The 27,224-nt window shown below is 35.7% G+C and overlaps 5 protein-coding genes and 1 pseudogene across 5 annotated transcripts; 5 read left to right on the top strand and 1 right to left on the bottom strand.

The window, feature by feature from the left end:
* The first annotated feature begins 927 nt into the window (after positions 1-927).
* LOC147387097 (pentatricopeptide repeat-containing protein At5g66520 pseudogene) lies at positions 928-3,188 on the top strand (annotated as a pseudogene).
* Positions 3,189-3,324: 136 nt separating this feature from the next.
* LOC147387098 (chlorophyll a-b binding protein 4, chloroplastic) lies at positions 3,325-4,183 on the bottom strand. The gene has a single exon (XM_086420558.1). The coding sequence runs from the start codon at positions 4,012-4,014 to the stop codon at positions 3,532-3,534; it is 483 nt and encodes a 160-aa protein (XP_086276684.1). The 5' UTR covers positions 4,015-4,183; the 3' UTR covers positions 3,325-3,531.
* A 2,383-nt stretch (positions 4,184-6,566) lies between these two features.
* LOC147387099 (calcium-transporting ATPase 12, plasma membrane-type-like) lies at positions 6,567-10,415 on the top strand. Its single transcript, XM_086420557.1, has 2 exons — positions 6,567-9,108; positions 9,385-10,415. Exons 1-2 carry the CDS (start codon positions 6,919-6,921, stop codon positions 10,198-10,200), a joined length of 3,006 nt encoding a protein of 1,001 aa, XP_086276683.1. The 5' UTR covers positions 6,567-6,918; the 3' UTR covers positions 10,201-10,415.
* A 1,892-nt stretch (positions 10,416-12,307) lies between these two features.
* On the top strand, positions 12,308-14,368 carry LOC147387100 (putative calcium-transporting ATPase 13, plasma membrane-type). The gene is made up of 2 exons (XM_086421266.1): positions 12,308-13,056; positions 13,334-14,368. The coding sequence occupies exons 1-2, from the start codon at positions 12,826-12,828 to the stop codon at positions 13,754-13,756; spliced, it is 654 nt and encodes a 217-aa protein (XP_086277392.1). The 5' UTR covers positions 12,308-12,825; the 3' UTR covers positions 13,757-14,368.
* Positions 14,369-16,471: 2,103 nt separating this feature from the next.
* Positions 16,472-17,692, top strand: LOC147387101 (putative calcium-transporting ATPase 13, plasma membrane-type). The gene has a single exon (XM_086421493.1). It carries the CDS (start codon positions 16,472-16,474, stop codon positions 17,690-17,692), a length of 1,221 nt encoding a protein of 406 aa, XP_086277619.1.
* A 62-nt stretch (positions 17,693-17,754) lies between these two features.
* Positions 17,755-20,164, top strand: LOC147387102 (calcium-transporting ATPase 12, plasma membrane-type-like). Its single transcript, XM_086421815.1, has 2 exons — positions 17,755-18,747; positions 19,258-20,164. Exons 1-2 carry the CDS (start codon positions 17,761-17,763, stop codon positions 20,065-20,067), a joined length of 1,797 nt encoding a protein of 598 aa, XP_086277941.1. The 5' UTR covers positions 17,755-17,760; the 3' UTR covers positions 20,068-20,164.
* Positions 20,165-27,224: the final 7,060 nt, after the last annotated feature.

Raw genomic sequence — 27,224 nt, forward strand, 5'->3', positions numbered from 1 at the left:
ACACTCCCCCTCACGTATAATGTGTCTCCTGCATCCCTATGGTTACTCGCTCTGATGCCATGTAGAAGTTTATGTGCTTAATTCATCCTCACAAAACCGACTTATAAAGTGAGGATTGCCCCATATTTATATATAGCACAAGGTCTTGATACGTATGCGATGTGAGACTATCGCTTACAAGGGTCATATTTTATTTATTTTTTTAATTTAAATAACATAAATATTTAACTCATAAAAAATTAATTAATTTATATAAAAAATACAAAATCCAATTAACTCAACTAAGATTTTATTAACTTGGTTGAGATTTTTAAAATATTGAGTAAGTCATATTGGATCTCAAATGAGTCAATGTGAACGATGAATCATAAAGGAAATTCTAGTCATTTGTGAACAATATCAAGGTGGCCTTATCATACTCATGGAAGACCTATGTTGTAGTAAATTTCAAAGTGTCATTTGCAAGAATGAAAAAAAGAGAAATATTTCATTTTAAGATTAGTCTATGACAACCAAAGAGTCTTGGGCGTAGTGGCCATGACTTTTCTCAACGATTTTGATTTTTTTTTTTTTTTCCCAAGATCAATGTTAGTGTGTGTTTAGTAACATTTCTGAAGTCTGAATGAAGATGGTCTATTTTTGAAATTCAAATTTCAAAATAAAAAAATTTCATTTGTTTCGTTTCATATTCCAAATTTTAGAATCGAAAACCAGAAGTCTTGAACCAGTGATGGGGGACGTTAGATGAATTCAGAAGTTTTGAATCAGAACTTTGTGTCAGATTTAAGAAGTGTTACCAAACACACCCTTAAACTAATCTTTTTAAATCAGATTTACAACTAAAGCTTTAAATTGTGAATATATCATATTTAATTATTTATTCTATATAAAAAAAGATTGACATTGATAGAAAAGTTACATCTAAATCTTCCAAACTATAAATATTTCATTCTCCATTTATAAGGGTTAGCAAGTTATATAAACCAGGCAGCAATGTGACAGTTCCTTTTGCCTTTATAACTCTCAATGCTGAAACTCTCAGCTTTTAATTCCCTTCAACCAAATCTCTCACACAAAACCCATCTTTCTCTTCTCCAAAGCTGCAAGACCCCTGAACAACTTAAACAAATACATGCTTCAACTATCAAAACAGGTTCCTTTAACCAAATCTCCATATCCTCTCGAATTTTAGCTCTATATTCTGACCCAAAATTTGGAAATCTTGAGTCTGCTAGATCTGTTTTCGACCAAATTGAAGAACCCAATTCTTTTTCTTGGAACACTATTATTAAATGCTATGTGGAGAACTATCGTTCTGAAGAAGCAATCATTCTTTTTTGTGAATTTCTTCATGAATCGACGCTTGTGCCAGATAATTTCACCCTGCCATCGGTTCTCAAGGGCTGTGCCCGTTTATGTGCAATTGAGGAAGGCAAGCAGATTCATGGGTTGATTTTGAAAATTGGGTTTGGGTCTGATATCTATGTGCAGAGCAGTTTGGTTAGTTTATATTCGAAATGCAGAGATATTGTTTCGGCTCGAATTGTGTTTGATAGAATGGTTGATAAAGATTTGGTTTCTTGGAATTCTTTAATTCATGGTTATGTGAAATTTGGATCGATTGAGCTTGCTCAGAGTTTGTTCGATGAAATGCCCGAGAGGGATTCTTTTTCTTGGACTGTTTTGATTGATGGGTACTCAAAATGTGGGAAGGTTAAGATTGCTCGCCAGCTTTTTGATCGGATTCCAAATCGGAGTTTAGTCTCTTGGAATGCCATGATCAATGGGTATATGAAATCGGGGGATTTCGAATCTGCCCATCAGTTGTTTAATACGATGCCGATGAGGAATATCATCACGTGGAATTCAATGATTGCAGGGTATGAATGTAATGGACGATTTATGAAAGCTTTGGAGGTCTTCGAGACGATGTTGAAAGTGGGTCCGACTCCTAATGATGCAACCTTAGTTAGCGCTCTTTCTGCGGTTTCGGGTTTAGCTCTTCTTGACAAGGGAAGATGGATTCATTCATACATGGATAAGAAAAGATTTAAATTTGACGGTGTACTTGGTACGTCGCTTATAGAAATGTACTCGAAGTGTGGGAGCATTGAGAGTGCTTTAACAGTTTTTCGAGCAATACCAAAATGGAAGTTGGGGCATTGGACGGCAATAATTGTAGGGCTAGGGTTGCACGGTATGGCTGTTAAGGCTCTTGAGTTATTCACTGAAATGCAAAGAATCGGACAGAAGCCTCATGCCATAACATTCATTGGGGTGTTGAATGCTTGTAGTCATGCGGGAATGATCGACGAGGGTCGTCGGTATTTTGAACTTATGAAAAATGAATATGGAATAGAACCCATGATTGAACACTATGGTTGCTTGGTGGACATTCTATGTCGAGCTGGGCATATAGGGGAGGCGAAGAATATTATAGAGAAGATGCCTATGAGACCAAATAATGTAATTTGGATGAGTGTACTTAGTGGTTGTAGGAAACATGGAGATATAGAGATTGGTGAATATGCAGCTAAGCGTGCGATCGAGTTAGCTCCGGATGCTATTGGATGTTATGTTCTTGTCTCCAACATGTATGCAGTGTCAGGCGAGTGGGACAAGGTCTCGATGGTAAGAGAAATGATGAAGAAGAGAGGAGTGAGGAAAGACCCGGGTTGCAGTATGATTGAACATAATGGGGTACTTAACAAGTTTATTGTCGGCGATAGGTTGCATCCTCAAACCAAAGAGATATATTCCAAGCTAAATGAAATGGGGGAAAGATTGAAACATGTAGGACACATTCCCGACACAACCCAGGTTTTGTTGTGCATTGAAGGGGAGAAGGAGAAAGAAGTTGAACTAGCTAACCATAGTGAGAGATTGGCGATTGCTTTTGGTCTCATTAATGTGAAACCAGGGAGACCCATCCGTATTGTGAAGAATCTTCGTGTCTGTAATGATTGTCACTCTGTTACTAAGCTACTCTCAGAAATTTATGATCGTGAAATTATTGTGAGGGATAATAGCCGATTTCATCATTTCAAAAATGGGTCTTGTTCATGCATGGATTATTGGTGATTGGCTTGTTTAAACGATGGTTGTTAAGAAATTTAAAATTATATAGAGCTTGAAATAAAAAATTGTACTATTTCATACAAAATTGAATAAATGTTGCAGTTTTGTTATATTTATGTTATTATAAATGGAACATTTTTTTTTTCTGGAAATTGCACGAATTGTTGATTAAACCATGGGGAGGGAAATGGTCTGACTATAAAAGACACAAATGCCAACAGTTTAAGAAACTTAAGGTTTCTGAACTTTAAGCAGCAAAGCAGATCCAAGTTGAAAAGTCTTTGATACTAAATTTACACCTCTATTTCATCAAACTTCAAGTTTTCTAACTGATTTGTAGTAAAACAGTTCGAAATTCAACGGGCTTTTTACTAGTAAATCCAGATAATCACCACAAAGTCTAGTAGCCTTCATAATGGTACAAACCAAAAAGGATGCAAATTCTTATCATGTTCATTTTCCAGGAACAAAGTTTGTGGCATAAGCCCATGCATTGTTGGCAACGGGATCAGCAAGGTGGTCGGAAAGGTTTTCGATCGGCCCCTTTCCTGTGACGATAGCCTGGACGAAGAAACCAAACATAGAGAACATCGCAAGCCGTCCATTCTTTATCTCCTTCACTTTCAACTCTGCAAAAGCCTCCGGGTCATCAGCCAATCCGAGGGGATCAAAGGCACCACCTGGGTAAATTTGATCCAATCCTTCGCCAAGTGGCCCTCCTCCAACTCGGTACCCTTCAACAAAACCCATGAGTACAACTTGGCAAGCCCAGATGGCAAGGATGCTTTGGGCGTGGATGAGGTTTGGGTTGCCAAGATAGTCAAGCCCACCCTCAGAGAAGATCTGGGATCCGGCCTTGAACCATACCGCCTCACCGAATTTGATACCATTCTTTGAAAGGATCTCAGGGAAGACACAACCAAGTGCACCAAGCATAGCCCATCGGCAGTGGATTACTTCAAGCTCGCGATTCTTGGCGAATGTCTCGGGGTCTGCCGACAACCCAGCAGTGTCCCAACCATAGTCTCCGGGGAATTCCCCAGTTAGGTAGGATGGAGTTTGCTCCGAGAATGGGCCCAAGTACTTGGGACGATCTGGACCGTACCTGTTTGTAAGATGCCGATCATGGGTCAGATTCGAAGTAAAATTTTTCTAACTGCCCATGTTCATGTCTTAGCTCTAGATTAGACTATATAATAGATCAATGGGTACCAATTAAACGGTTTCGGATTGTGCCATGTTGTGCGTGTGTGCAGTATGGGTGCATCAAATATATATAGTTTCTTTTAGTAATTCAAGAAGAAATAAATGGACTTAAGAGATTAATTTAGAGACAATTATATACAATTGCATATATTTAGCAATTAATTACCATATGCTTTGTGAAACACTCTTCACAGTCCGCCGCATGAAATGCGTCCCCCGAAGACACCGACCTTGCGGACTAGCTCGTTCTGCGGCTTCAAATGAGTCTGGCCGATGAATGCTGACTGTTGTACTGCAGAGGTTGCCATGGTTCCAAAGGCTTCTCTGTTGGTGTGTTGTTGTTGTTGTTCTCTTTGTTACTGTGAGGCCTAGAGGGAGAGGGAGAGATTTTAATAGAAGAGAAGTGGAGATGTTGTGGATGAGGAAATCTACAAGTCAGCAAAATTCTATTGGTTGTGATCTTGATTGTAGATATCCAAATCTGATTTGTTGTTTTAAGACAATAGGCTATGTTTCTGCCACGTGGTAATTGGAAAATAAAATAAATCTGAGGTCGACATTGCTAGTTAGCATGCGACACCATCTTTGTTAAAATTTAGGACCATTACCAATTGCACTCCATCACTTAAGAGTCCAACTAGCCTTACTAAGTTGGTAAGATTTCAACTCTTACCAATGGTCATCTAGCTCACCTTGTGGCATCCAAAACCATGATCCATTGCCACATGTTGTAGAGGAAAAAATTCTATGAACTCAAAAAATTGTTTTTCAATTTTTTTTTTTTTTTTTTTTTTACAGTTAAATTTTAATTTCAAGTTTGGGAATTCTATGAAAGTTTAGTAACCATCATTTTTCAAAATCTGAGATCCATTCTAAATAAACAGCTTTTTAATTATATATATATTCTAATTTTTCTATGAAATATAGAGAGTTGTCTTGTTGCATTGCCAGTGTGGTAATTCATTTGTTCTTAAGGACTCTTAATAAGAGGTAAAAATCTTACTAAGTTAGTAAGGAAAGTATTTTTCATTTTGAAATAGCATCCTCTCTTTAGTGATCCAATCCTTGTGTTAGGGGTGCTACTCACATTCTCAAACCTTGCTTTGGTGCTTTCGGAGTGAATTCTTCTCCAATCCCCGTTATCAAAATGTTGAAATCCGCTCACATAAAGAATCTCATTTAGTCTATCATATTAAGTTTTTTTTTTTTTTTATTTTTATTTCTTAAATAACTATTAGTTGTGTGCCCTAAAAATAAATATTATAATGAATTATTACCAAGTATTACAATTAGAAACAAAAATATTGTAATGACTAAAGAATTAAAATATTATTGTAATTATAGAATTGATTTGAATCCTTCAAAATAGAAGGAGCTTCAATCATTAAAAGGATTGACTAGTTGCACACCACCCATTACCAATTGCACTCTATCACTTAAAATTTTCCCTTTGCACTCTATTTGGATTACAATATATATATATATAGTTTTTTTTTTTATAACCGGGTATCTCTGTAGATAGCGGACTAGGCTCGTATCTGGGTTTTTGCCAATCCATAAATCATGGTTCAGAGACTACTCTTTTTTTTTTCTTTTCTTTTTCTTCAACCATGCCCACACAAATTATCGTTGGTTCAATAATTTTTATAAGAAATTCTTGGTTGCATAGTGAGCATGTTTACAATTTATAGATTTGAAATGATGAAGTCATGTGAAGGTGAAAAAACCCTAAACCCTAGGTCACATTAATGAAGTGCAACCAATCACTAGTGGTGTGCAACTAGTAGGTCCCATCATTAAAACATATATTAATTATTTAATTGGTAATAATTATATTGATCAAATATTGTTTTATCGTAACTGATTGAAGGTGGTGAGTAGTATAGTAATAATATAATAATATAATTGAACAACACAAATAATACAAAAAAAAAAAAAAATATATATATATATCTATAATATATATATATATATATATATATACAAAAAGCAATAATAAAATTGATATTTGAATATATTATATATAACTCAATACATAACGTTTTGGGGGAGCTCTGCACCTTAAGATATTTTCAATTAGGCGTTTTCGTGTTCCACGCTCTAGTCACTAAGATCATCTCACCTTGTTGCGGACCCCCACAAACTGATTTCATTCGTCCTTTCCATCTCGTGTAGGACGAATCAAACTCTTTAAATCAGTTAAAACTCAAAACTTTACAGTTGGCGGGAATTACAAAAGTGAAGAGATGTGGCCAGCAAGCTTAGAACAGTACCATTGTAAACTTTACTAAGAATCTCTCTCTATCTCTCTCTCTGATTTTCTGTGTTTGGGTTTGGCTTCAATCTTTTCTTGAGGTTTTGTTGCTTTGTGTTTTCCCTTTGTTGCTAAGTTAGCAATCCTGATTTGGGGTCTAAGTTCTTAATTTTATAATTTTCCTGATTTGGTTCAATTCAAGCCAGTGAAGATTTCTTTGAATTTTCTATTTGAATCCAAATATTACAACATTAATTTCACCAATTCAGCTTTCTTACAATGTGTTCCTCTCCCTCTCCCTCTCCGTCTCCCTCTCCCTACCCTCACCCACTCCCACTCCGACAACTCAGCCTGCTCGGCGATTACGTCCTGTTTTATTAATGCTTTATGCACATCAAGTGTTGGTCTCCGCTTACGCCTCTCTTACTCGCCGCAGAGCCATTACATCATCTCAATCTTTCACCGCCATACAAATTGACAATGACACCACCGAATCGTTCCCCACCTCGTCAAAAACCATCGCTGACGTTCATCAGGATGATCTTCGAGAAAGCCTCCCTAGAATTGTCAAGGAGAAGAACTCAATTTTGCTTTCGAATTTGGGAGGGGTAGAAGGGATTGCTTCAGCTCTGCTTACCGATACCAATGTTGGAATCCATGACGAAGCACAAGTCCTCCACCAACGCACCTTGTTCGGTACCAACACTTACTTTTACAATAACACCTCTCGTGCTAAAGGGTTCTTCGAATGTGCTCTTGAGCCACTGAAAGATCACTCAAATATCCTCCTCTTGTTATGTGCAACATTGTCCCTAGTGTTTCAGATCGAGGAACTGGGGCATGTACATCGGTGGTATGGCCGGGTCATTATATTTCTTGCTCTCGTTGTAGTTTTTGTCGTCATTAGTGCAATTGTAAACTGGTATAGAGCTAAGAAGGTACAGAAGTTATCAAACAACACTGCTGACATCACTGTCGAAGCTGTTAGAGGTGGAAGCCCAATGCAAATCTCCATTTCTGATGTTGTCGTGGGGGATATTGTGATTTTAAAGATGGGTGATAAGGTTCCAGCTGATGGGTTGTTGTTTACAGATGATTCCTTGCAAGTAGAGGGTGTGTCGGATTCGGAATCAAGAATTGATTGCAAACACAACCCGTTTATCTTCTCTTGGACAAATGTGATCGATGGGTCCGGCTGCATGCTTGTCACTTCTGTGGGTGTGAAGACAAGATATGGTGAGATGATGAGCTTGTTAACTCGTGACCCCAATGAGGAAACACCCATACAAGCTCAAATCGAAGATGTGAGTTACAGGGTAGAAATTTTATCACTAGTTCTCTCGGTGATTGCCATTGTAGTGTTGTTCCTCCGTTTTTTATTGAGACACAAAATAGATGACGAAAATGGACTCCCTGAGGTCCGACCTGACAGGAATACAATTGCTGAGCTGATGAAAGTGGAGATAACCATTTTCAAACAGGCCTGCAAGGTTTATATTGTTACCACTAGTCTAATACTAGTGGTGATACAAGCAAGTTTTCCTTGGTCTGTTACTCTTTCTCTCCTCTACCAGACCAAGAGGATGATGTTTCACAAGGCAGAGGTTCAGAATCTAACAGCTTGTGAGACGATCGGTTCGGCCACTGTGATCATCTTGACTAACATGTTTGAGAGATCAGCATTAAAGGTTGAAAAATTCTATGTCGGAGAAGAAGTCGTAGATGAAGAGGACTTGGTGACATTACCAAATATTCGTGAAGAACTGCTGGAAGGAGTCGGCCTAAACACAATGACACCAGCTTCAATTCAAAATCCTGGATTCCCTAACAACAATATAGAAAAAGCACTCATTTCATGGGCTGAGATGAAGTTAGGCTTGAATATGGAGGAATTAAAAGGAAGCCACACCATTCTGCGGTCCATCGAGTCAAATTATGAGAGGAAACGATGTGGAGCATTGATTAAGAAGAATTGGGTTGATAATAGTGTCTGTTCTCATTGGAAAGGTGCGGCAGCAACGATATTAGAGATGTGCTCCACGTACTTTGACGTTGATGGGATTGCAAAAGACATCACAGAAAATAAAAGGACAGTGCTTTGGAAAGTTATTGAAGACATGGAGAAAAATGGATTTCTATGCATTGCATTTGCTTGTAAACAACAAACCCACAAAGAAGAAATTCTTTATGAAGGAGATGGAAATCATGACGATGATCCCGAGAATGATGACAATGACAGTGATGGTGGAAATGGTGCTGATGATGATACCTTGAAACTTGAAGAAAAGGGCTTGATCTTGCTAGGACTAGTGGTTCTGAAGTGCGCATGTACCCCTGAAATGGAAGTTTTTGCTGATGTGGGAGTTAAAATTATATTTGTATCTGAGGACAACATTAATGGAACCAAAGCAAAAGCTCTTGAAACTGGAATTATAAACCTCCATGAAGTCTCAAACACAGAGGTGTTTGATGGTGGAGAATTCCAATATTACTCTGAGGAAGAGAGACTTAAAATTGTGGACGACATTCGCATGATGGCATCGTCTCGCCCTTTAGGCAAGCTTTACTTGGTAATTTATAATTTTCTCTTCATAATCAAATAACCATTAGAGACTCTCAAAGTGGGAATTTTTTAATCTCGAAACAATGTTTTAAAAACCAAACCGTTGATCAGACCAAATATTTGTCAAATTGGTCGTGTCATGGCCAGACCCTAGTTCAATTCAGTTGGACAGATATGTGTTTATTAAGAAAACTTAAAAAAGTATGTAAGTTTTTCCAAAAATACAGGTCTTCTTATGGTTCATGTTTTAGAACCCAATTTGATTAAGTTATTTTCTATTCAGATACATTGTTTGAAAAGAAAAGGTCATGTAGTTGCATACACAGGCGTCCACACAAGTGACGCACCAGCACTTAAAGAAGCTGACATAGGGCTTTCAATGGGGAGACGAAGCAGTGAAGCAGCGAAGGATAACTCTGACATTGTCATCTTGGAGGATAAGTTGGCTTACATTCTTGATATCTTCAAGTTGGGGAGGTGGGCATACAACAATATCCAAAAGAACTTCCAACTCCATCTCACAATGAACGTTGCTGCCATCACAATAAGCTTTGTGGCTACAATTGCTTCAGGAGACTCACCATTAAATCCATTTCAATTGTTGTGGACCAATTTGATTGTTGATGCTCTAACCATACTTGCACTAGAGGCTGAGCCATGGACCCAAATCTCACTACTTCCTCGAACCCAACCTCTTATAAATAGGCTTATGTGGTGGAACATAATGCTCCAAGCTTTCTATCAATTTGCCATTTTAATGATTCTACACTTGAAAGGAGATTTCATCTTTGACATACCTCATCAGAAGGTTATGAAGACCTTCATTTTCAACACTTTTGTTCTGTTCCAGATCTTCAACGAGTTAAACTTTACAATGGAGAGCAAGAAAAACACGTTCCATGTGATCAAACACAAGTGTATAGTTCTTCTGAAAGCGGCAATTGCTATTATTATGCAGGTTGTGGTGATAGAATTATTTAACAGATTTATTGATGGATATGAGAGGATGAATTGGGGGCAGTGGTGTACTTGCATTGGAATTGCGTTGTCCATGTGGCCAATCGGTTCGGTTACTCATTTTCTGGTAACTCGATGGTGAATATAGATTTGCTGTTAACGATGGAACTATTACTCTTTAATTCCTTGTTTAATTTAGTATTATATGTCCATGTTTTTCATTTTATATGAGAATTATCGCTTAAATGTTCAAAATGTAAGTACTTTTCTTGCAAATGATGATGTATTAAGTGTCGGAAATGTGCACATGTAAACATTATGATACATTAGACATGAATGCATGCACATTCATATTAACAGCACAAATCAATTTTCACATTGAGGTCTCAATTAATTGAGCATACCTACTTGGACTCAAATATGTTAGTTATCAATCCCTGAACACCGTTTCCCATATTTCTCACGATTGAATGCCCTAACTGTTTCGCATACTGTTTTCAGCAAAATTAGATTCTTGGCATCTCAATCGAGTTTTGGAGATTCTATTTCTGTCGGAAAGGATTTAAGAAGGAAGAAGAAGTCATTTTCATGGGTTTTTTTTTTTTTTATTTCACTTTTTTTTGTTTTGCTTCATTTTTAGATGAAAATCAATCAAGAATGGTTGTTTTGGTTTGAAATCATCTAAACAAGTCATTATCTTAAGTTTTGGGTTGACCTTTCAATGTATTTTAGTCGGAAAAAACTCGAAAAACGAAAATGAGTGAGTTTTACCAGTATCGAGTTCACCACTTTTATTGTAGGGTTCGACGATTTTTAAAAATTGTCAAATTCAACAATAAAAAAATGTATAACTTGACAATAAAAAGTGGTGAACTCGAAAAAAAAAGAAGAAGTGGTGAGTTTGACAATAAATAGAAGTGGTGAGATCGATAATAAACGTAGTGAGTTCAACAATGAATAAAAAGTGGTGAGCTCACAAATAATGAGAGGCTATTAAGGAATAAAAGGTTTACGAAGGTGCAATTTGTTAAACCGAAAAAAAATAAGTATTGAATAGCATTAAGTGCTGAAACTTATAAGTGCTGAATTTAAGTACTGAAAAAGTTGTTTGTTTAGATGCTGAATCATTTTTGTTACACATTACTAAAACTGGTAAATTGTCTTTTTTACTCTTACAATCATTCTTTTTTACCCTTACAATCATAATATACATTATTTGCATGTTTCAAATGCCTATTTCTTATCAAATATGATAAAATATATTATTTTTTATAAAATTAAAATACAATTCATTTTTAAATAATAAGTAATATTCAAAATTTTAATTTATAAATAATAATTTTTATTTCTAAAAGCTCACAAATTTCAAATTAAAAATAATAATGTCATACAAGTCACCAAAATTGGAAATCAACATTAAAAGAATTTAATCTTGGATTAATAATTTTCGATGGAAATGAAGGATGTGTAATTATAAAAGCACCCTATGAATTAATAAGGTTCCAGCTGATGGGTTGTTGTTAACGGACGATTCCTTGCAAGTGAAGGGTGTGTCGGATTTGGAATCAAGAATTGATTGCAAAGACAACTCGTTTATCTTCTCTTGGACAAATGTGATCGATGGGTCCGGTTGCATGCTTGTCACTTCTGTGGGTGTGAAGACAAGATATGGTGAGATGATGAGCTTGTTAACTGGTGACCCTGATGAGGAAACACCCATAAAAGCTCAAATCAAAGACGTGAGTTATTGGGTAGAAATTTTCGCCCTAGTTCTCTTGGTGATTGCCAATGTTGTGTTGTTCCTCCCTTTTTTATTGAGACACAAAATAGATGATGAAAAGGACTCCCCGAGGTCCGACCTGACAAGAATACAATTGCTGAGCTGAGGAAAGAGATCAAGAGAACCATTTTCAAACAGGCCTGCAAGGTTCATATGTTTACCACTAGTCTAATATTTTTACAAGCAAGTTTTCCTTGGTCTGTTACTCTCTCTCCTATACCGGACCAAGTGGATGATGTTTCACGAGGCAGAGGTTCAGAATCTATCGGCTTGTGAGACGATTGGTTCGGCCACTGTGATCATCTTGACTAGCATGTTTGAGAGACCAGCATTAAAGGTTGAAAAATTCTATGTTGGAGAAGAAGTCGTAGAGGAAGAGGGCTTGGCGACATTACCAAATATTTGTGAAGAACTGCTGGAAGGAGTAAGCCTAAACACAATGACACCAGCTTCAATTCAAAATCCTGGATTCCCCAATAGCATACAGAAAAAGCACTCATTTCATGGGCTGAGATGAAATTAGGCTTGAATATGGAGGAATTAAAAGGAAGCCACACCATTCTGCGGTCCATCGAGTCAAGTTATGAGAGGAAACGATGTGGAGCATTGATTAAGAAGAATTGGGTTGATAGTAGTGTCTGTTCTCATTGGAAAGGTGCGGCAGCAACAATATTGGAGATGTGCTCCATGTACTTTGACATTGATGGGATTGCAAAAGACATGACAAACAATAAAAGGATAGTGCTTCAGAAAGTTATTGAAGACATGGAGACCAATGGATTTCTATCCATTGCATTTGCTTGTAAACAACAAACCCACAAAGAATAAATTCTTTATGAAGGAGATGGAAATCATGACGATGATCCCGAGAATGATGACAATGACAGTGATGGTGGAAATGGTGCTGATGATGATACCTTGAAACTTGAAGAAAAGGGCTTGATCTTGCTAGGACTAGTGGGTCTGAAGTGCGCATGTACCCCTGAAATGGAAGTTTTTGCTGCTGTGGGAGTTAAAATTATATTTGTATCTGAAGACAACATAAATGCAACCAAAGCAAAAGCTCTTGAAACTGGAATTATAAGCCTCCATGAAGTCTCAAACACAGTGGTGTTTGATGGTGGAGAATTCCAATATTACTCTGAGGAAGAGAGACTTGAAATTGTGGACAACATACGCATGATGGCAGCGTCTCGCCCTTTAGATAAGCTTTACTTGGTAATTTATAATTTTCTCTTGATAATCAAATAACAATTAGAGACTCTCAAAGTGAGAATTTTTTAATCTCAAAACAATGTTTTAAAAACCAAACCATTGATCAGACCAAATATTTGTCAAATTGGTCAAGTCATGGCCAGACCCTAGCTAGTTCAATTCAGTTGGACTGATATGTGTTTATTAAGAAAACTTTAAAAATATAAGTTTTTCCTAAAATACTGGTCTTCTTATGGTTCATGTTTTAGAATCCAATTTGATTAAGTTATTTTCTATTCAGATACAATGTTTGAAAGAAAAAGGTCACGTAGTTGCATTCACAGGCATCCACACAAGTGACGCACCCGCACTTAAAGAAGCTGACATAGGCCTTTCAATGAGAACGCGAAGCAGTGAATCAGCCAAAGAGAACTCTGACGTTGTCATCTTGGAGGATAAGTTGTCTTACATTCATGACATCTTCAAGTTGGGGAGGTGGGCATACAACAATATCCAAAAGAACTTCCAACTTCATCTCACAATGAACATCGCAGCCATCACAATAAGCTTTGTGGCTACAATTGCTTCAGGAGACTCACCATTAAATCCATTTCAATTGCTGTGGACCAACTTGATTGTTGATGCTCTAACCATACTTGCACTAGAGGCTGAGCCATGGAGCCAAAATCACACTACTGCCTCGAACCCAACCTCTTATAACTAAGCTTATGTGGAGGAACATAATATTCCAAGCTTTCTATCAATTTGCCATTTTAATGTTTCTACATTTGAAAGGAGATGTCATCTTTGACATACCTCATCAGAAGGTCATGAAGACCTTCATTTTCAACACTTTTGTTTTGTTCCAGGTCTTCAATAACTTCAACTTTACGATGGAGAGTAAGAAAAACACGTTCCATGCGATCAAACACAAGTGTTTAGTTCTAGTGAAGGTGGTGATTACCATTATTATACAAGTAGTGGTGATAGAGTTCTTAAACAGATTTATTAGTGGATATGAGAGGATGAATTGGGGGCAGTGGTGTGCTTGCATTGGAATTGCATTATCCATGTGGCCAATTGGTTCGGTTACTCATTTTCTGGTAACTCGATGGTGAATAGAGATTTGCTGTTAATGACGAAACTATTACTCTTTAAATTCCTTGTTTAAATTAGTATTATATGTCCATGTTTTTCATTTTATATGAGAATTATTGCTTAAATGTTCAAAATGTAAGTACTTTTCTTGCAAATGATGATGTATTAAGTGTCGGAAATGTGCAAATGTAAACTTTATGATACATTAGACATGAGTTCATGCACATTCATATTAACAGCACGAATCAATTTTTGCATTGAGGTCTCAATTAATTGAGCATACATCCTTGGACTCAAATATGCTAGTTATCAATCCCACCGTATCCCATATTTCTCACGATTGAATGACCTAACTGTTTGGCATTCTGTTTTCAGCCAAATTGGATTTTTGGCATCTCAATTGAGTTTCGGAGACTCTATTTCCATTGGAAATGATTTAAGAAGGAAGAAGAAGTCATTTTGAAGTCCTTTTTTCACTTTTTTTCCCTTTATTTTTAGTTGAAAATCAATCAAGAACGGTTCTTTTGGTTTGAAATTATCTAAACAAGTTGTTATCTCAAGTTTTGGGTGAATCTTTCAATGTATTTTAGTAATAAAAATAAAACTTGAAAAACAAAAATGGGTGGGTTTTACCTGTATTGAGTTCACCACTTTTATTGTAGGGTTCGACATTTTTTAAAAATTGTCAAATTCAACAAATAAAAATGTAGAACTCGACAATAAAAAGTGGTGAACTTGAAAATAAATAAAAAGTGTTGAATTCAACAATAAATAAAATGTGGTGAACTCACAAATAATGAGAGGCCATTAAAGAATAAAAAGCTTACTAAATGGACTATTAAGTCAAGTTACCACTCAAAATTTAGGAACTATTTAGAAAGAAATCCCTCTTTCAGTGTCGTTTAAGCAATTTTACCTTTTTATTTTTATTTTTTATTATTGAACTCTCTTTTGACTGAATCAATAACTGTTGAAACAAAAGGGCACTCCAAGGTCCCTCTGATGAAATGGATAAAAAAAAAAAAAAAACTCCCTTGAAATTCTAATAACTCAAGAGAACTTTACTTTATGAAGTTTGTAACCCAACAAACTCAACTTTATCAAGTTTGATATTGAGCAAACTTTCGAGTGTGAATCCACATCATAAAATTCAAATTTATGCAGTTAATTTGTTACTTAAGGTGGAGTGGATTCTAACCGCATCAATTACTGGCATCTTAAAACATGATCACAAGATTATAAAGGATAAAATTCTAAGAACTTTAAAAAATATTTATAATATGAAAAAAAAAAAGTTAATTTTCATCATTAAATTTTAATTTTAAATATAAGAGTTTGGTAGCCATTCATTTTCAACATCAATGATCAAGCTTCTTTTTTTTTTAATCTTAGTTTTTCCATGAAACCTAATAGGTAATGTCGTTGAATAATAGAGCGATTGACATATATTCTCTCTATTGGTTTCTGATTTTCTATGTGTGGGGTTGCGACGTAGCTTCGGGCTTGTGGAATGGAAAGATCGCCACAGATAGGGAAATAGGCAGGAAGCTTACAACAGACCTTCCATGAAAATGATGATCTAAGGTTTAGTAAGAAATATTGACTATTTATCTGATTTTCTGTGGTTTGGTTTGTGGTGGACTGGGGTTGCTATGTTGACAATCCTGATTTGGTTTTAGGGTTTTTAATTTTATGTAATTTTATTTTTTATTTGTTTCCGAATCAGTGAAGATTTGAACCCCAAAGGCAGGGGCGGATTTACAGTGGGGGCAGTGGGGGGCAATTGCCCCCACAAGAATTTCTAAAATCCATAGGGAGGTATTAATAATTTTAAAATGTTTTTTAACATTCTACTGTTTTGCCCCCTCACAGAAGTTTTGAAAAATTTTTTATTTGTAATTTGCCCCCACAAATTTTTTTAACATTCTACTGCTTTGGCCCATAGAAAATCAGAAAAAAAATTTATTTGTAATTTGCCCCCACGAAAACAAAATCTTGACTCCGCCGCCAAAGGGATATTTTTCTGTGGTGTGTGGTGGACTGGGGTTGCTAAGTTGACAATCCTGATTTGATTTTAGGGTTTTTAATTTTATATAATTTTTTTTTATTTGATTCCGAATCAGTGAAGATTTGAACCCAAAGGATATTTCACCCTTTCTTCCTGACTAAGATATCATCAATTTCCCTATATTGATCAAGGATATTTCTGATTTGGGGTTCTAAGTTTTTAATTTTATAATTTTCCTGATTTGGTTCAATTCAAACCAGTGAAGATTTCTTCGAATTTTCGATTTGAATCCAAATATTACAACATTAATTTCCCCAATTCAGCTTTCTTACAATGTGTTCCTCTCCCCCTCCCTCTCCCTTACCCTCACCCACTCCCACAACTCGGCCTGCTCGGCGTTTACGTCCTGTTTTATTAATGCTTTATGCACATCAAGTGTTGGTCTCCACTAACGCCTCTCTTGCTCGCCGCAGAGCCATTACATCATCTCATTCTTTCACTGCCATACATATTGACGATGACACCACTGAATCATTCCCCACCTCGTCAGACACCATCGCTGTCGTTCATCAGGATGATCTTCAAGAAAGCCTCCCTAGAATTGTCAAGGAGAAGAACTCAATTTTGCTTTCGAATTTGGGAGAGGTAGAAGGGATTGCTTCAGCTCTGCTTACCGATACCAATGTCGGAATCCGTGACGAAGCACATGTCCTCCACCAACGCACCTTGTTCGGTACCAACACTTACAGTTACAATGACACCTCTCGTGCGAAAGGGTTCTTTGAATGTGCTCTTGAGCCACTGAAAGAATACTCAAATATCCTCCTATTGTTATGTGCAACGTTGTCCCTAGTGTTTCAGGTCGAGGAAGTGGGGCATGTACATCGGTGGCATGATGGGGTCATTATATTTCTTGCTCTGGTTGTAGTTGTTGTCGTTGTTAGTGCAATTGCAAACTGGTGTAGAGCTAAGAAGGTACAGAAGTTATCAAACAACACTGCTAACATCACTGTCGAAGTTGTTAGAGGTGGAAGCCTGACGCAAATCTCCATTTCTGATGTTGTCGTGGGTGATATTGTGATTTTAAAGAGGGGTGATAAGGTTCCAGCTGATGGGTTGTTGTTAACGGACGATTCCTTGCAAGTAGAGGGTGTGTCGGATTCGGAATCAATAATTGATTGCAGACAAAACCCGTTTATCTTCTCTTGGACAAATGTGATCGATGGGTCCGGCCGCATGCTTGTCACTTCTGTGGGTGTGAAGACAAGATATGGTGAGATGATGAGCTTGTTAACTCGTGACCCCAATAAGGAAACACCCATAAAAGCTCAAATCAAAGACGTGAGTAATAGGGTAGAAATTTCCGCACTAGTTCTCTCGGTGATTGCCATTGTAGTGTTGTTCCTCCGTTTTAAATTGAGACACAACATAGACAATGAAAATGGACTCCCCGAGGTCAGACCTGACAAGATTACAATTGCTGAGCTGATGAAAGCGATCGAGAGAACCATTGTCAAACAGGCCTGCAAGGGTCATGTTTTACCACTAGTCTAATATTAGCGTTGATACAAGCAAGTTTTAATTGGTCTGTTACTCTTTCTCTCCTCTACCGGACCAAGAGGATGATGTTTAACGAGGCAGAGGCTCAGAATCTAACAGCTTGTGAGATGATCGGTTCGGCCACTGTGATTATCTTGACTAGCATGTTTGAGAGATCAGCATTAAAGGTTGAAAAATTCTATGTTGGAGAAGAAGTCGTAGATGAAGAGGGCTTGGCGACATTACCAAATATTCGTGAAGAACTGTTGGAAGGAGTGGGCCTAAACACAATGACACCAGCTTCAATTCAAAATCTTGGATTCCCTAACAACAATATAGAAAAAGCACTCATTTCATGGGCTGAGATGAAGTTAGGCTTGAATATGGAGGAATTAAAAGGAAGCCACACCATTCTGCAGTCCATTGAGTCAAGTTATGAGAGGAAACGATGTGGGGCATTGATTAAGAAGAATTGGGTTCATAGTCGTGTCTGTTCTCATTGGAAAGGTGCAGCAGCAACGATATTGGAGATGTGCTCCACGTACTTTGACATTCATGGGATTGCAAAAGACATCTCAGACAATAAAAGGATAGTGCTTCGAAAAGTCATTGAAGACATGGAGACAAATGGATTTCTACCCATTGCATTTGCTTGTAAACAACAAACCCTCAAAGAAGAAATTCTTTATGAAGGAGATGGAAATCATGACGATGATCCTGAGAATCACGACCATGACGGTGATGGTGGAAATTGTGCTGCTGATGATACCTTGAAATTTGAAGAAAAGGGCTTGATCTTATTAGGACTAGTGGGTCTGAATTGCGCATGTACCCCTGAAATGGAAGTTTTCTCTGCTGCAGGAGTTAAAATTTTATTTGTATCTGAAGACAACATTAATGGAACCAAAGCAAAAGCTCTTGAAACTGGAATTATAAGCCTCCATGAAGTCTCAAACACAGTGGTGTTTGATGGTGGAGAATTCCAATGTTACTCTGAGGAAGCGAGACTTGAAATTGTGGACAGCATATGCATGATGGCATCGTCTTGCCCTTTAGACAAGCTTTACTTGGTAATTTATTATTTTCTCTTCATAATCAAATAATCATTAGAGACTCTCAAAGTGGGAATTTTTTAATCTCAAAACAATGTTTGTCAGTTGGATCGTTGATCAGACCAAATATTTTTCAAATTGGTCAAGTCATGGCCAGACCCTAGGTCAATTCAGTTGGACCGATATGTGTTTATTAAGAAAACTTAAAAGATTGTTAGATGGAACTCTTATTGTAATCACTGATGCTGTTATTTTTCTTTTTCTTTTCTTTTTGTTGATCCTTGTGAGGCTTTCTCGGCCTCCTTGTATTTTTACCCTCTCTTCGATATATTATACTCTTAAAAAAAAAAAATGTATAAGTTTTTCCTAAAATACTGGTCTTCTTCTGATTCATGTTTTAGAACCCAATTTGATTAACTTATTTTCTATTCTTTGTCGTGTTGTTTGGGGGCTATCTCAGCCTCCCCCTCAACTTTTCTTCATTTATAGAACTTTATACTTATAAAAAAAAAGTTATTTTCTATTCAGATACAATGTTTGAGAAGAAAAGGTCACGTAGTTGCATTCACAGGCGTCCACACAAGTGATGCACCAGCACTTAAAGAAGCTGACATAGGTCTTTCAATGGGGAGACGAAGCAGTGAAGCAGTGAAGGATAGCTCTGACATTGTCATCTTGGAGGATAAGTTGGCTTACATTCTTGATATCTTCAAGTTGGGGAGGTGGGCATACAACAATATCCAAAAGAACTTCCAACTCCATCTCACAATGAACATTGCCGCCATCACAATAAGCTTTGTGGCTACTATTGCTTCAGGAGACTCACCATTGAATCCATTTCAATTGTTGTGGACCAACTTGATTGTTAATGCTCTAACCATACTTGCACTAGAGGCTGAGCCATGGACCCCAATCACACTACTTCCTCGAACCCAACGTCTTATAAATAGGCTTATGTGGTGGAACATAATACTCCAAGCTTTCTATCAATTTGCCATTTTAATGATTCTACACTTGAAAGGAGATGTCATCTTCGACATACCTCACAAGGTCAAGAAGGCCTTCATCTTCAACACTTTTGTTTTGTTCCAGGTCTTCAACAAGTTCAACTTTACGACGGATAGTAAGAAAAACAAGTTCCATGCGATCAAACACAAGTGTTTAGTTCTAGTGAAGGTGGTGATTACTATTATTATACAAGTAGTGGTGATAGAGTTCTTAAACAGATTTATTAGTGGATATGAGAGGATGAATTGGGGGCAGTGGTGTGCTTGCATTGGAATTGCATTATTCGTGTGGCCAATCGGTTCAGTTACCTATTTCCTTGTAACTCGATGATGAATATAGATTTCCTGTTAAAAACAAAACTATACTCTTTAATTCCCTTGTTTAATTTAGTACTATAGACTTGTATATAAAGTATTATTGTATGTTATATGAGAATTATTGCAAATAATGATGTATTAAGTATCGAAAATGTGCACATGTAGACATTATATTACATTAGACATGAATGGATGCACATTCATTGTAACAGCATAAATCAATTTTTTCATTGAGATCTCAATTAACTGAGCGTGCCGATGTTCATTAGTTATCTATAATTTAGGACAGAAAATGTGACACATTATGTGGGATCAGTTTCGGATCCATATCACAGTCATGAATAATATTTGGCCTAAATCGACCACTTTATTTAATAGCAGTGAATATTGGTTGGAAGTACCATCTATTTATACGGATGCATGTCCACATGCACCCAAACACATGATTGGGTGTCACAGATGTGGAGCACAAAATTTTAAGAATTCTAAAAACATAAAAATTTCATAGTTGATCAACCCATTTTAGATTTGGGATTTCAGTGATTGTTCATTTTCGAAGACTTCGATCATGCAAAAAAAAAACATTTTTTTTATTGGCAGATTTACCAAAACATGCACAACATTTCGAATATTTACCAAAACGGTACACTGTAGCAATTAATTTCGAAAACGGTAAATTTACCATTTTCGGAATTAATATTTTTTACCAAAACGGTAAAAACAGTCAAATGTATTTTTTTTAATACCGAAAACGCCCTTTTTTATTTTTTGACTGAAATTACGAAAATAAAATTGATTTCGGTAAAAAAAAAAAATTATAAATACATATGATTGTTGGATTACCGAAAGAGAGTGAATCTTTTTAGTTGGATTTTCATTTTTTTAAGGTTAAAATTGTAAATATATATGTAAAACAAAAAAAAAGGGTATTTTCGGTATTAAAAAAAAATATTTTACTGTTTTTACTGTTTTGGTAAAAAATATTAATTCCGAAAACGGTAAATTTACCGTTTTCAAAATTAATTGCTACAGTGTACCGTTTTCGGAATTAATTTCGAAAACTCTACCGTTTTGATAAATTATTCTTTTTTATTTTTATTTTTAAATCTAATCTAAATCATGAACCTTAAATGATTGAAGTCATTTGAGTCACGAAGTGACAGTCCACGTGGTTCAAATGAGGATCTCGGTTCAGATACTAAATAGACCTTCGATCTATTAAAAGTTACAAGTGGGCAACATGATAAGCTGACGTGGCTGAGTCCTAAATGGTGCAACAATTTTTCATGCTTACAGGAGGCATCAATGGTGTGGACCTCATATGTTTGTATTTGCACCACATGTTGCCTGAAAAACTAGCAATGAATGGGCGAAAACATTTGCAACAACCAAACAAAAAGACATAGAAATAAGAAAGTCGTTATCATAAAATGTTAAAAAAAATCCTCTCAATCCAGACTCAACCTAAGTGGTAGAACCCTCAACCCAAGCTCAACTCAATTTGACTATCGGGCCTGAGCTCACTAATCCGAACTCAACTCAAGCTTGATCTTCTGAAATCGGTTGAGGTTGGATTTGCCTGAGTTAGGTAATTTTGGGTGGATTGATTAGGTTGACGCGTTGAATATCCCTAATTTCATTTTAATTAATAAATAAATTTTATATCTTAAAAAATATATATAACATAAAAAAACAAACCCACTGGTAAATAAAATCACATACAACCTCCAAATCCATCGTTGAGGGAATACTTAGACAAATCATACTTAATCAAAGCAGCATCGGGTTCAAGTTGAGTCGGATTGCTCGATCCTTGAACCCAAGCTCAACCCAAATTGAGGTTGAGTTGAGATATTCTAATCCAATCTCAACTCATTTTCTGCATAACTCAGCCCAGGCTTGCCTATCAATCAGGTTGAGCCAGGGTTGAATTTGGGCTAGTCCGCCTAGGTTGCAACCCTAACCCTTATATCTCGTCGTGGAACTCCCAATACAAGTTCATATAAATTATACACGAAACATGGTGAATGAAAGTGTTGAATATCGATACATGAGTTTTATCTTTGGTTTTTGTACAACTTGATTGATCATAACCATCCAATCACTGGACCTCCTACTTTGATCATTGACGATCAAATTACAAATCGAACGAATTGTGAGTACCAACAATTGATCATAGAGCACGTCGACTCAGCTATTTGACATGAAAAGATGACCATCAACCAACAAATTAATTAACAAAGAGAAATCATTGATTGGAAGCTCTTGCTGTGGACCCATCAAATCATGGTCATCAAGAGGCATGTCATCGAGCAGATCGTGCAGACATTTTACAAATAGTTTAATTATAAAGTTTAATGCATATTAATATGTATTAATTTTTTTTTAAAACAAGTAGTTATTTCTCTATAATGTATGTATAAATAAAAGTGCTCTACAATTGTATTATATCTTTGAAAGGGAGTTAATAATTTAACCTGTCCAGACATGGAGACCACAACAAATTTTAATTATTTAATTTGGCATTATTGGATGGGAACCAACAAATGTGGATGACATCAGCTTGACTAATATTTTTCTATAGTATTTATAAATTTTAATCCACTTGGGTTTGGGTGGATAATTTAGGAAATACAATATTCACATAAATAAATAAAAATTGAAGTTGGGGCACAATGCACATCGAAGGATGTTAAAGTACGTATTAATGTACAAGATGAGAAAAATAAAAATAAAATATCACGAGATATTACAAAGTAGTATTGTAAGAGCTTCTCCAACAATGGTCCAATGCCACAAGTTTCTAGAGAATGAAATTATAAGAACTTTGATATTTTTCACCGTTGATTTATAATTTTAAGTTTTGGGAGTTAAGTAGCCGCACCTGGGATCAAGCTCAAAAATTAATTTTTTGTTGTTGTTGTGAATATGAGTTTTTCTATAAAATTTAGAAGGATGTTGTAATTGATTGTCAATGTGATAATCCATATGGGCCCAACGACCCTTATTAAGATTTGAAATCTTACTAATTTAGTAAGGAAAGTAATTTTTTATATATATATTTTTATATTATAATTTTAATGATAACGAGCCAAAGCACCTCGCTAGTCTTAATTTTCGTGTTCATAACTTTAACATTTTATGGTAAAGAGTCTGTTGGACCCAATTTTTGTAGTTTGGATCTTTTATAATAAAGAGGATGTCGGGTTTAAAGAGTCCGTTGGAATTGCTCTAATAGCATGCTCTAGTTGATTATATGGCCACACATGTCGATGAAATTAAATATAATTCATCAAATAAAATTTAATAAACCCCAAATATCACTCTTAAATTCTTTTTAAGGTCTTGCTTAAATAGAAAAAATCTTAAGAAAAGACCATGGGTAGAAGAATCTTTATCTCTCTTTAGAGCCGCAATCTTGTTCTCTCCTTTCACATTTTGAAGTCCAACCAACCTGGACTCCAAAATCACTATTGAGTCTCTTTATAACATGTTCTATAAAAAGAAGAAAGTCAAAATTGATATTTATGAAAAATAGGGGATATAATAGATATTTAAAAAAGATAAACAGTGACAGAGACAAACATGTCAAAATTCTCTCCAGACTCTATATATACAGATGTTAATAGTTTTATAAGGCCAAAATCTTCAAAATGAAACTCGGTTGGAGTTTAGTTCAGAGGGCTTCATCTCTAAATATAGAGATTCGTAAATAGAAGTCCTCGTTTATTAGTGAATAATTTAGACAAGTTCTTATGACATTTGTGTATCTTTGAGATAGTCTTAGCGAAAACAAACCATTTGACCACGTTCTTTATGGAAGACTAACAAAAATATCCTAAATGATTCTATTTTCGAACTTTTACCAAAAGAAATCATCTTTAATCCCTAGGGAAAAAACACCTTCTACGTCAAGATTTATTATCTTAGTTCTTCAAACCTCATGAAGAAGATAAGATATTTTTTATTGAGAAAATTGAAGATGATTTAAGGTTTTTTTTTTTTTTCACTATAAAATACAAAATTAGTTCATCAAAAGTTGAAGACAAAATTGAAAATTTTGTATAAATTAAAAAGAAATTACACTATACATTGAATAGGCTAAAGATAATGTGTTTTTAAAAATAAAAATTAATAAGAACTTTTGACAAGAAACTGAAAATGAGGGTATTTCAATTATTTTTATTAGATTAATGTTGGAGTGATCTCAATGGAATACACATGGGGTGGTGTCTTGACGTGATGGTGTGTGCATGTCCATAGATGTATTTTCTCCGAGATACAAGTAAAATGCATTTACGAAAGGTGTCCCTTACTAAGGTCACTTTAGCACGACTCTATTTCCACACCAACTTTTACCAACACCACCATATGTGAATCACCAAAGAATTAGCACATATCTTGGGACGTCATTAGCAAAAGTTGGTGTGGCAATAGAAGCTCTCTTTGAAAAATGGCGGGGGAATCTCAAATATTCAACAAAAATTATCGTCGTCATAATCATCCTAGAAAGAACCCACTTATCGAATGGTTAGAATCTTCTAAACTTTATGATTAATTAGGACTATGGCCCACCAATAAGGAAGCTCATCATTTGGATATTGATAATGTAAATAGATGTACATTACACACTCTAATTAGCAATATTTTCGCACTCTAAAAATCCAATTTATAAACTGGTAATTTCTTTTGATTAATAAAATTACATATCATTCAACCTTAAATATAATTTGATTTACCCATACACATCTCCACATTTTGGTGAATATTTGAGAAACACACTTATGTTTTCAAATTGATGGCATAACCCCCTTCAACAAAATAGAGTTTAAAAAAATGACTTAAATGTCCCCTCTTCAACCTCTACCAAATTCCTCTGATTGTTTTCATTAAATTTAAAGAAAGTTTATCACACTCTTCAACCTTACGATTTTTTCGACGAAGTAGCTTCAAATCTTAAGAGCAATATAATATTTTTAGAGAAGTAGATGATGAAGACTTTTTAAACAAAATAGATGATATAGATAAAATTGAATAGACTAACTTAGAGGTTGAATAGCATGAAAATGGTGGATTTAGAGGTTGAAACTAAGGTCATTTATGTTATAATTAATTAGTCTTTCAGAGTAAACTGAGGTCAAGGGATATTTCAACAATTTCAAAATATAAGGAATTTTTTTGATATTATGGATATACCCACGCTTGACGTTGGACTAGTCCCATGGTCACATACACCACCCCCTCAGAAAGCCCTAAGTGCAACAAGTTGAGTCAAGAGTCAATCAGACTCTGAAGAGTGATCCCAAGACATTCATAATTTCATGAGGTTTTGAACACTTGACCTACTTTTTCTAAAGAGCTTATCATGATTTGAGTTTTCATTAGGCCAACCCTTATGGTTATAATATGCCAATTAACATCTTTGACAATTTCAAAGAGTTGATGTGCTATTAATAAAAGTTGGAGTGCCAATAAAATATCTCTAAATTTAATGTCGAAGCAATCATTGATGGAACAGGACAAGATAAGTTAAAAGAAGCTGAAAATAAATAATTTAATTTTTTAATAAAAAAAAAAAAAAAAAAATATTGTCTGTTTGGATGCATGGATTAAGTAGAGTCAACCCTAAGGAAGTTATCTTAACCGGAAGGCCCGGTTCTAATGGAGATCCAAAAGTCTCTCTCTCCCTCATCGGATCCAAAGTAGATATTCATCATTTAGTCATCAATCTCTCAAGAATCTTGCTGTCATCTATTGATGGCCAATCCCCTCATTTACTGCCGATTGAACTGGTCACCCAATATAAGGAATCTCCATATTTCCTGATTTGCCCTTGTATCCACCTCAATTACCAAACTATCCCCTCATTCCCTAACTTAATTTAGCTTAAAACACTGCCATCACCACCTTAAGAGGGTACCTTATATGTTGTAAACACATACTTGTCCCGGGTGTTTGATCACCACAATATTGCCACATGGCACATTATTTCTCTAGAAAATGTTGAGTTCGACTTTGAAGCAAGTAACCCACTTTAAAATTTCAATAGAGAGAGTGGATCCTTTGTAACCCATTTCTTCTGTAGTTATTATTGTTAGTTGAGTGTGTGCCACATCATTAAGGCGATTTCATCAAGATTGTCCATTTTCAATACTTGATTAAAGAAAAAGAGTTGTTTTTTTTCCTTCAAATTTGATCTAAAGCATGAGTACAAGAGGATTGTGTTGTAAATTTTCATCAATGAGATGTTACATGGACTATAGAACAAGAGACAATAGAAACGGGCTAACCGGATCTGCTTCCTTTGGTAAAACCCTCCTTGTAACATGACATGTGTATTTTTGTATTTATTTCACACCCCTTATGTTTTCGTTAATATTTGGGAGACTTCCTTAGAGATATTATGTGTTGTCTACTTCAAAGTTTTTTCCGAAAATGTTTAGCCCTCACGTAGATAAGTAAACCTACACATTAAATTAAGATCAGTAAGTGATTTTTAGCTATCCAAGTCCAATAAATCGAAAAGTTGCACGTGAATTTGTAAGTGTAGGTACCCTTGACGGAACTATACTATAAATAAGTAGACCAAAGGAGAGGTCGTGTGGCCCCCTCTCACGAAAGGGAAGAGAGCCAGCCGTCATAATGCAATATCTAGTCGAGTACAATGTTTTTCATTATGAGGTCACAAATAGATTCATTTCTTTGAAGGATTATTTAGATCAATTAAATAAAATTCTTAAAATTAAGTATAAGGATTGTCCCACCAAACTTAAGTTTGGGGGAAAGATACTTGTGACCAATATTTTTTTTATAACACCTGCAATCTAGATCAAGCTCTCTGTACATACATCATATAAGACAAAGCAGTACCATTTGAACTCAACATGGACCCCACCAACTACCATAATAAATAAAATTAGAAACATTTTCCTTACAAACTTAGTAAAGATTTTAAATCTTACTAAGGGTCATTTTGATCAAACGAATTACCACATCAACAATCATACACAAACTTGATCCAATATTTTTAAAATGGACGGCTACCAAACTTCCACATAACTTCCAAACTTAAAATTGAAATTCAACATTGAAAAAAAAAAAAACTTTTTTTCCTTCAAAGTTCATAGAATTTTGTCCTTTACAACCATGAAGCACCAGATCATATTTTTG

This window comes from Akebia trifoliata, chromosome 13, assembly GCF_017979445.1.
Source record: "Akebia trifoliata isolate Shusen 1 chromosome 13, ASM1797944v1, whole genome shotgun sequence".
Lineage (NCBI taxonomy): Eukaryota > Viridiplantae > Streptophyta > Magnoliopsida > Ranunculales > Lardizabalaceae > Akebia > Akebia trifoliata.

Bases quoted from the DNA above. Each gene is read 5' to 3' on its own strand.
- LOC147387099 (XM_086420557.1), top strand. From the start codon at position 6,919: ATGCTTTATGCACATCAAGTGTTGGTCTCCGCTTACGCCTCTCTTACT. The intron at 9,109-9,384 runs GTAATTTATAAT...TTTTCTATTCAG, and splicing joins CTTTAGGCAAGCTTTACTTG to ATACATTGTTTGAAAAGAAA.
- LOC147387100 (XM_086421266.1), top strand. From the start codon at position 12,826: ATGGAAGTTTTTGCTGCTGTGGGAGTTAAAATTATATTTGTATCTGAA. The intron at 13,057-13,333 runs GTAATTTATAAT...TTTTCTATTCAG, and splicing joins CTTTAGATAAGCTTTACTTG to ATACAATGTTTGAAAGAAAA.
- LOC147387098 (XM_086420558.1), bottom strand. From the start codon at position 4,014: ATGCTTGGTGCACTTGGTTGTGTCTTCCCTGAGATCCTTTCAAAGAAT.
- LOC147387102 (XM_086421815.1), top strand. From the start codon at position 17,761: ATGATGTTTAACGAGGCAGAGGCTCAGAATCTAACAGCTTGTGAGATG. The intron at 18,748-19,257 runs GTAATTTATTAT...TTTTCTATTCAG, and splicing joins CTTTAGACAAGCTTTACTTG to ATACAATGTTTGAGAAGAAA.
- LOC147387101 (XM_086421493.1), top strand. From the start codon at position 16,472: ATGTGTTCCTCTCCCCCTCCCTCTCCCTTACCCTCACCCACTCCCACA.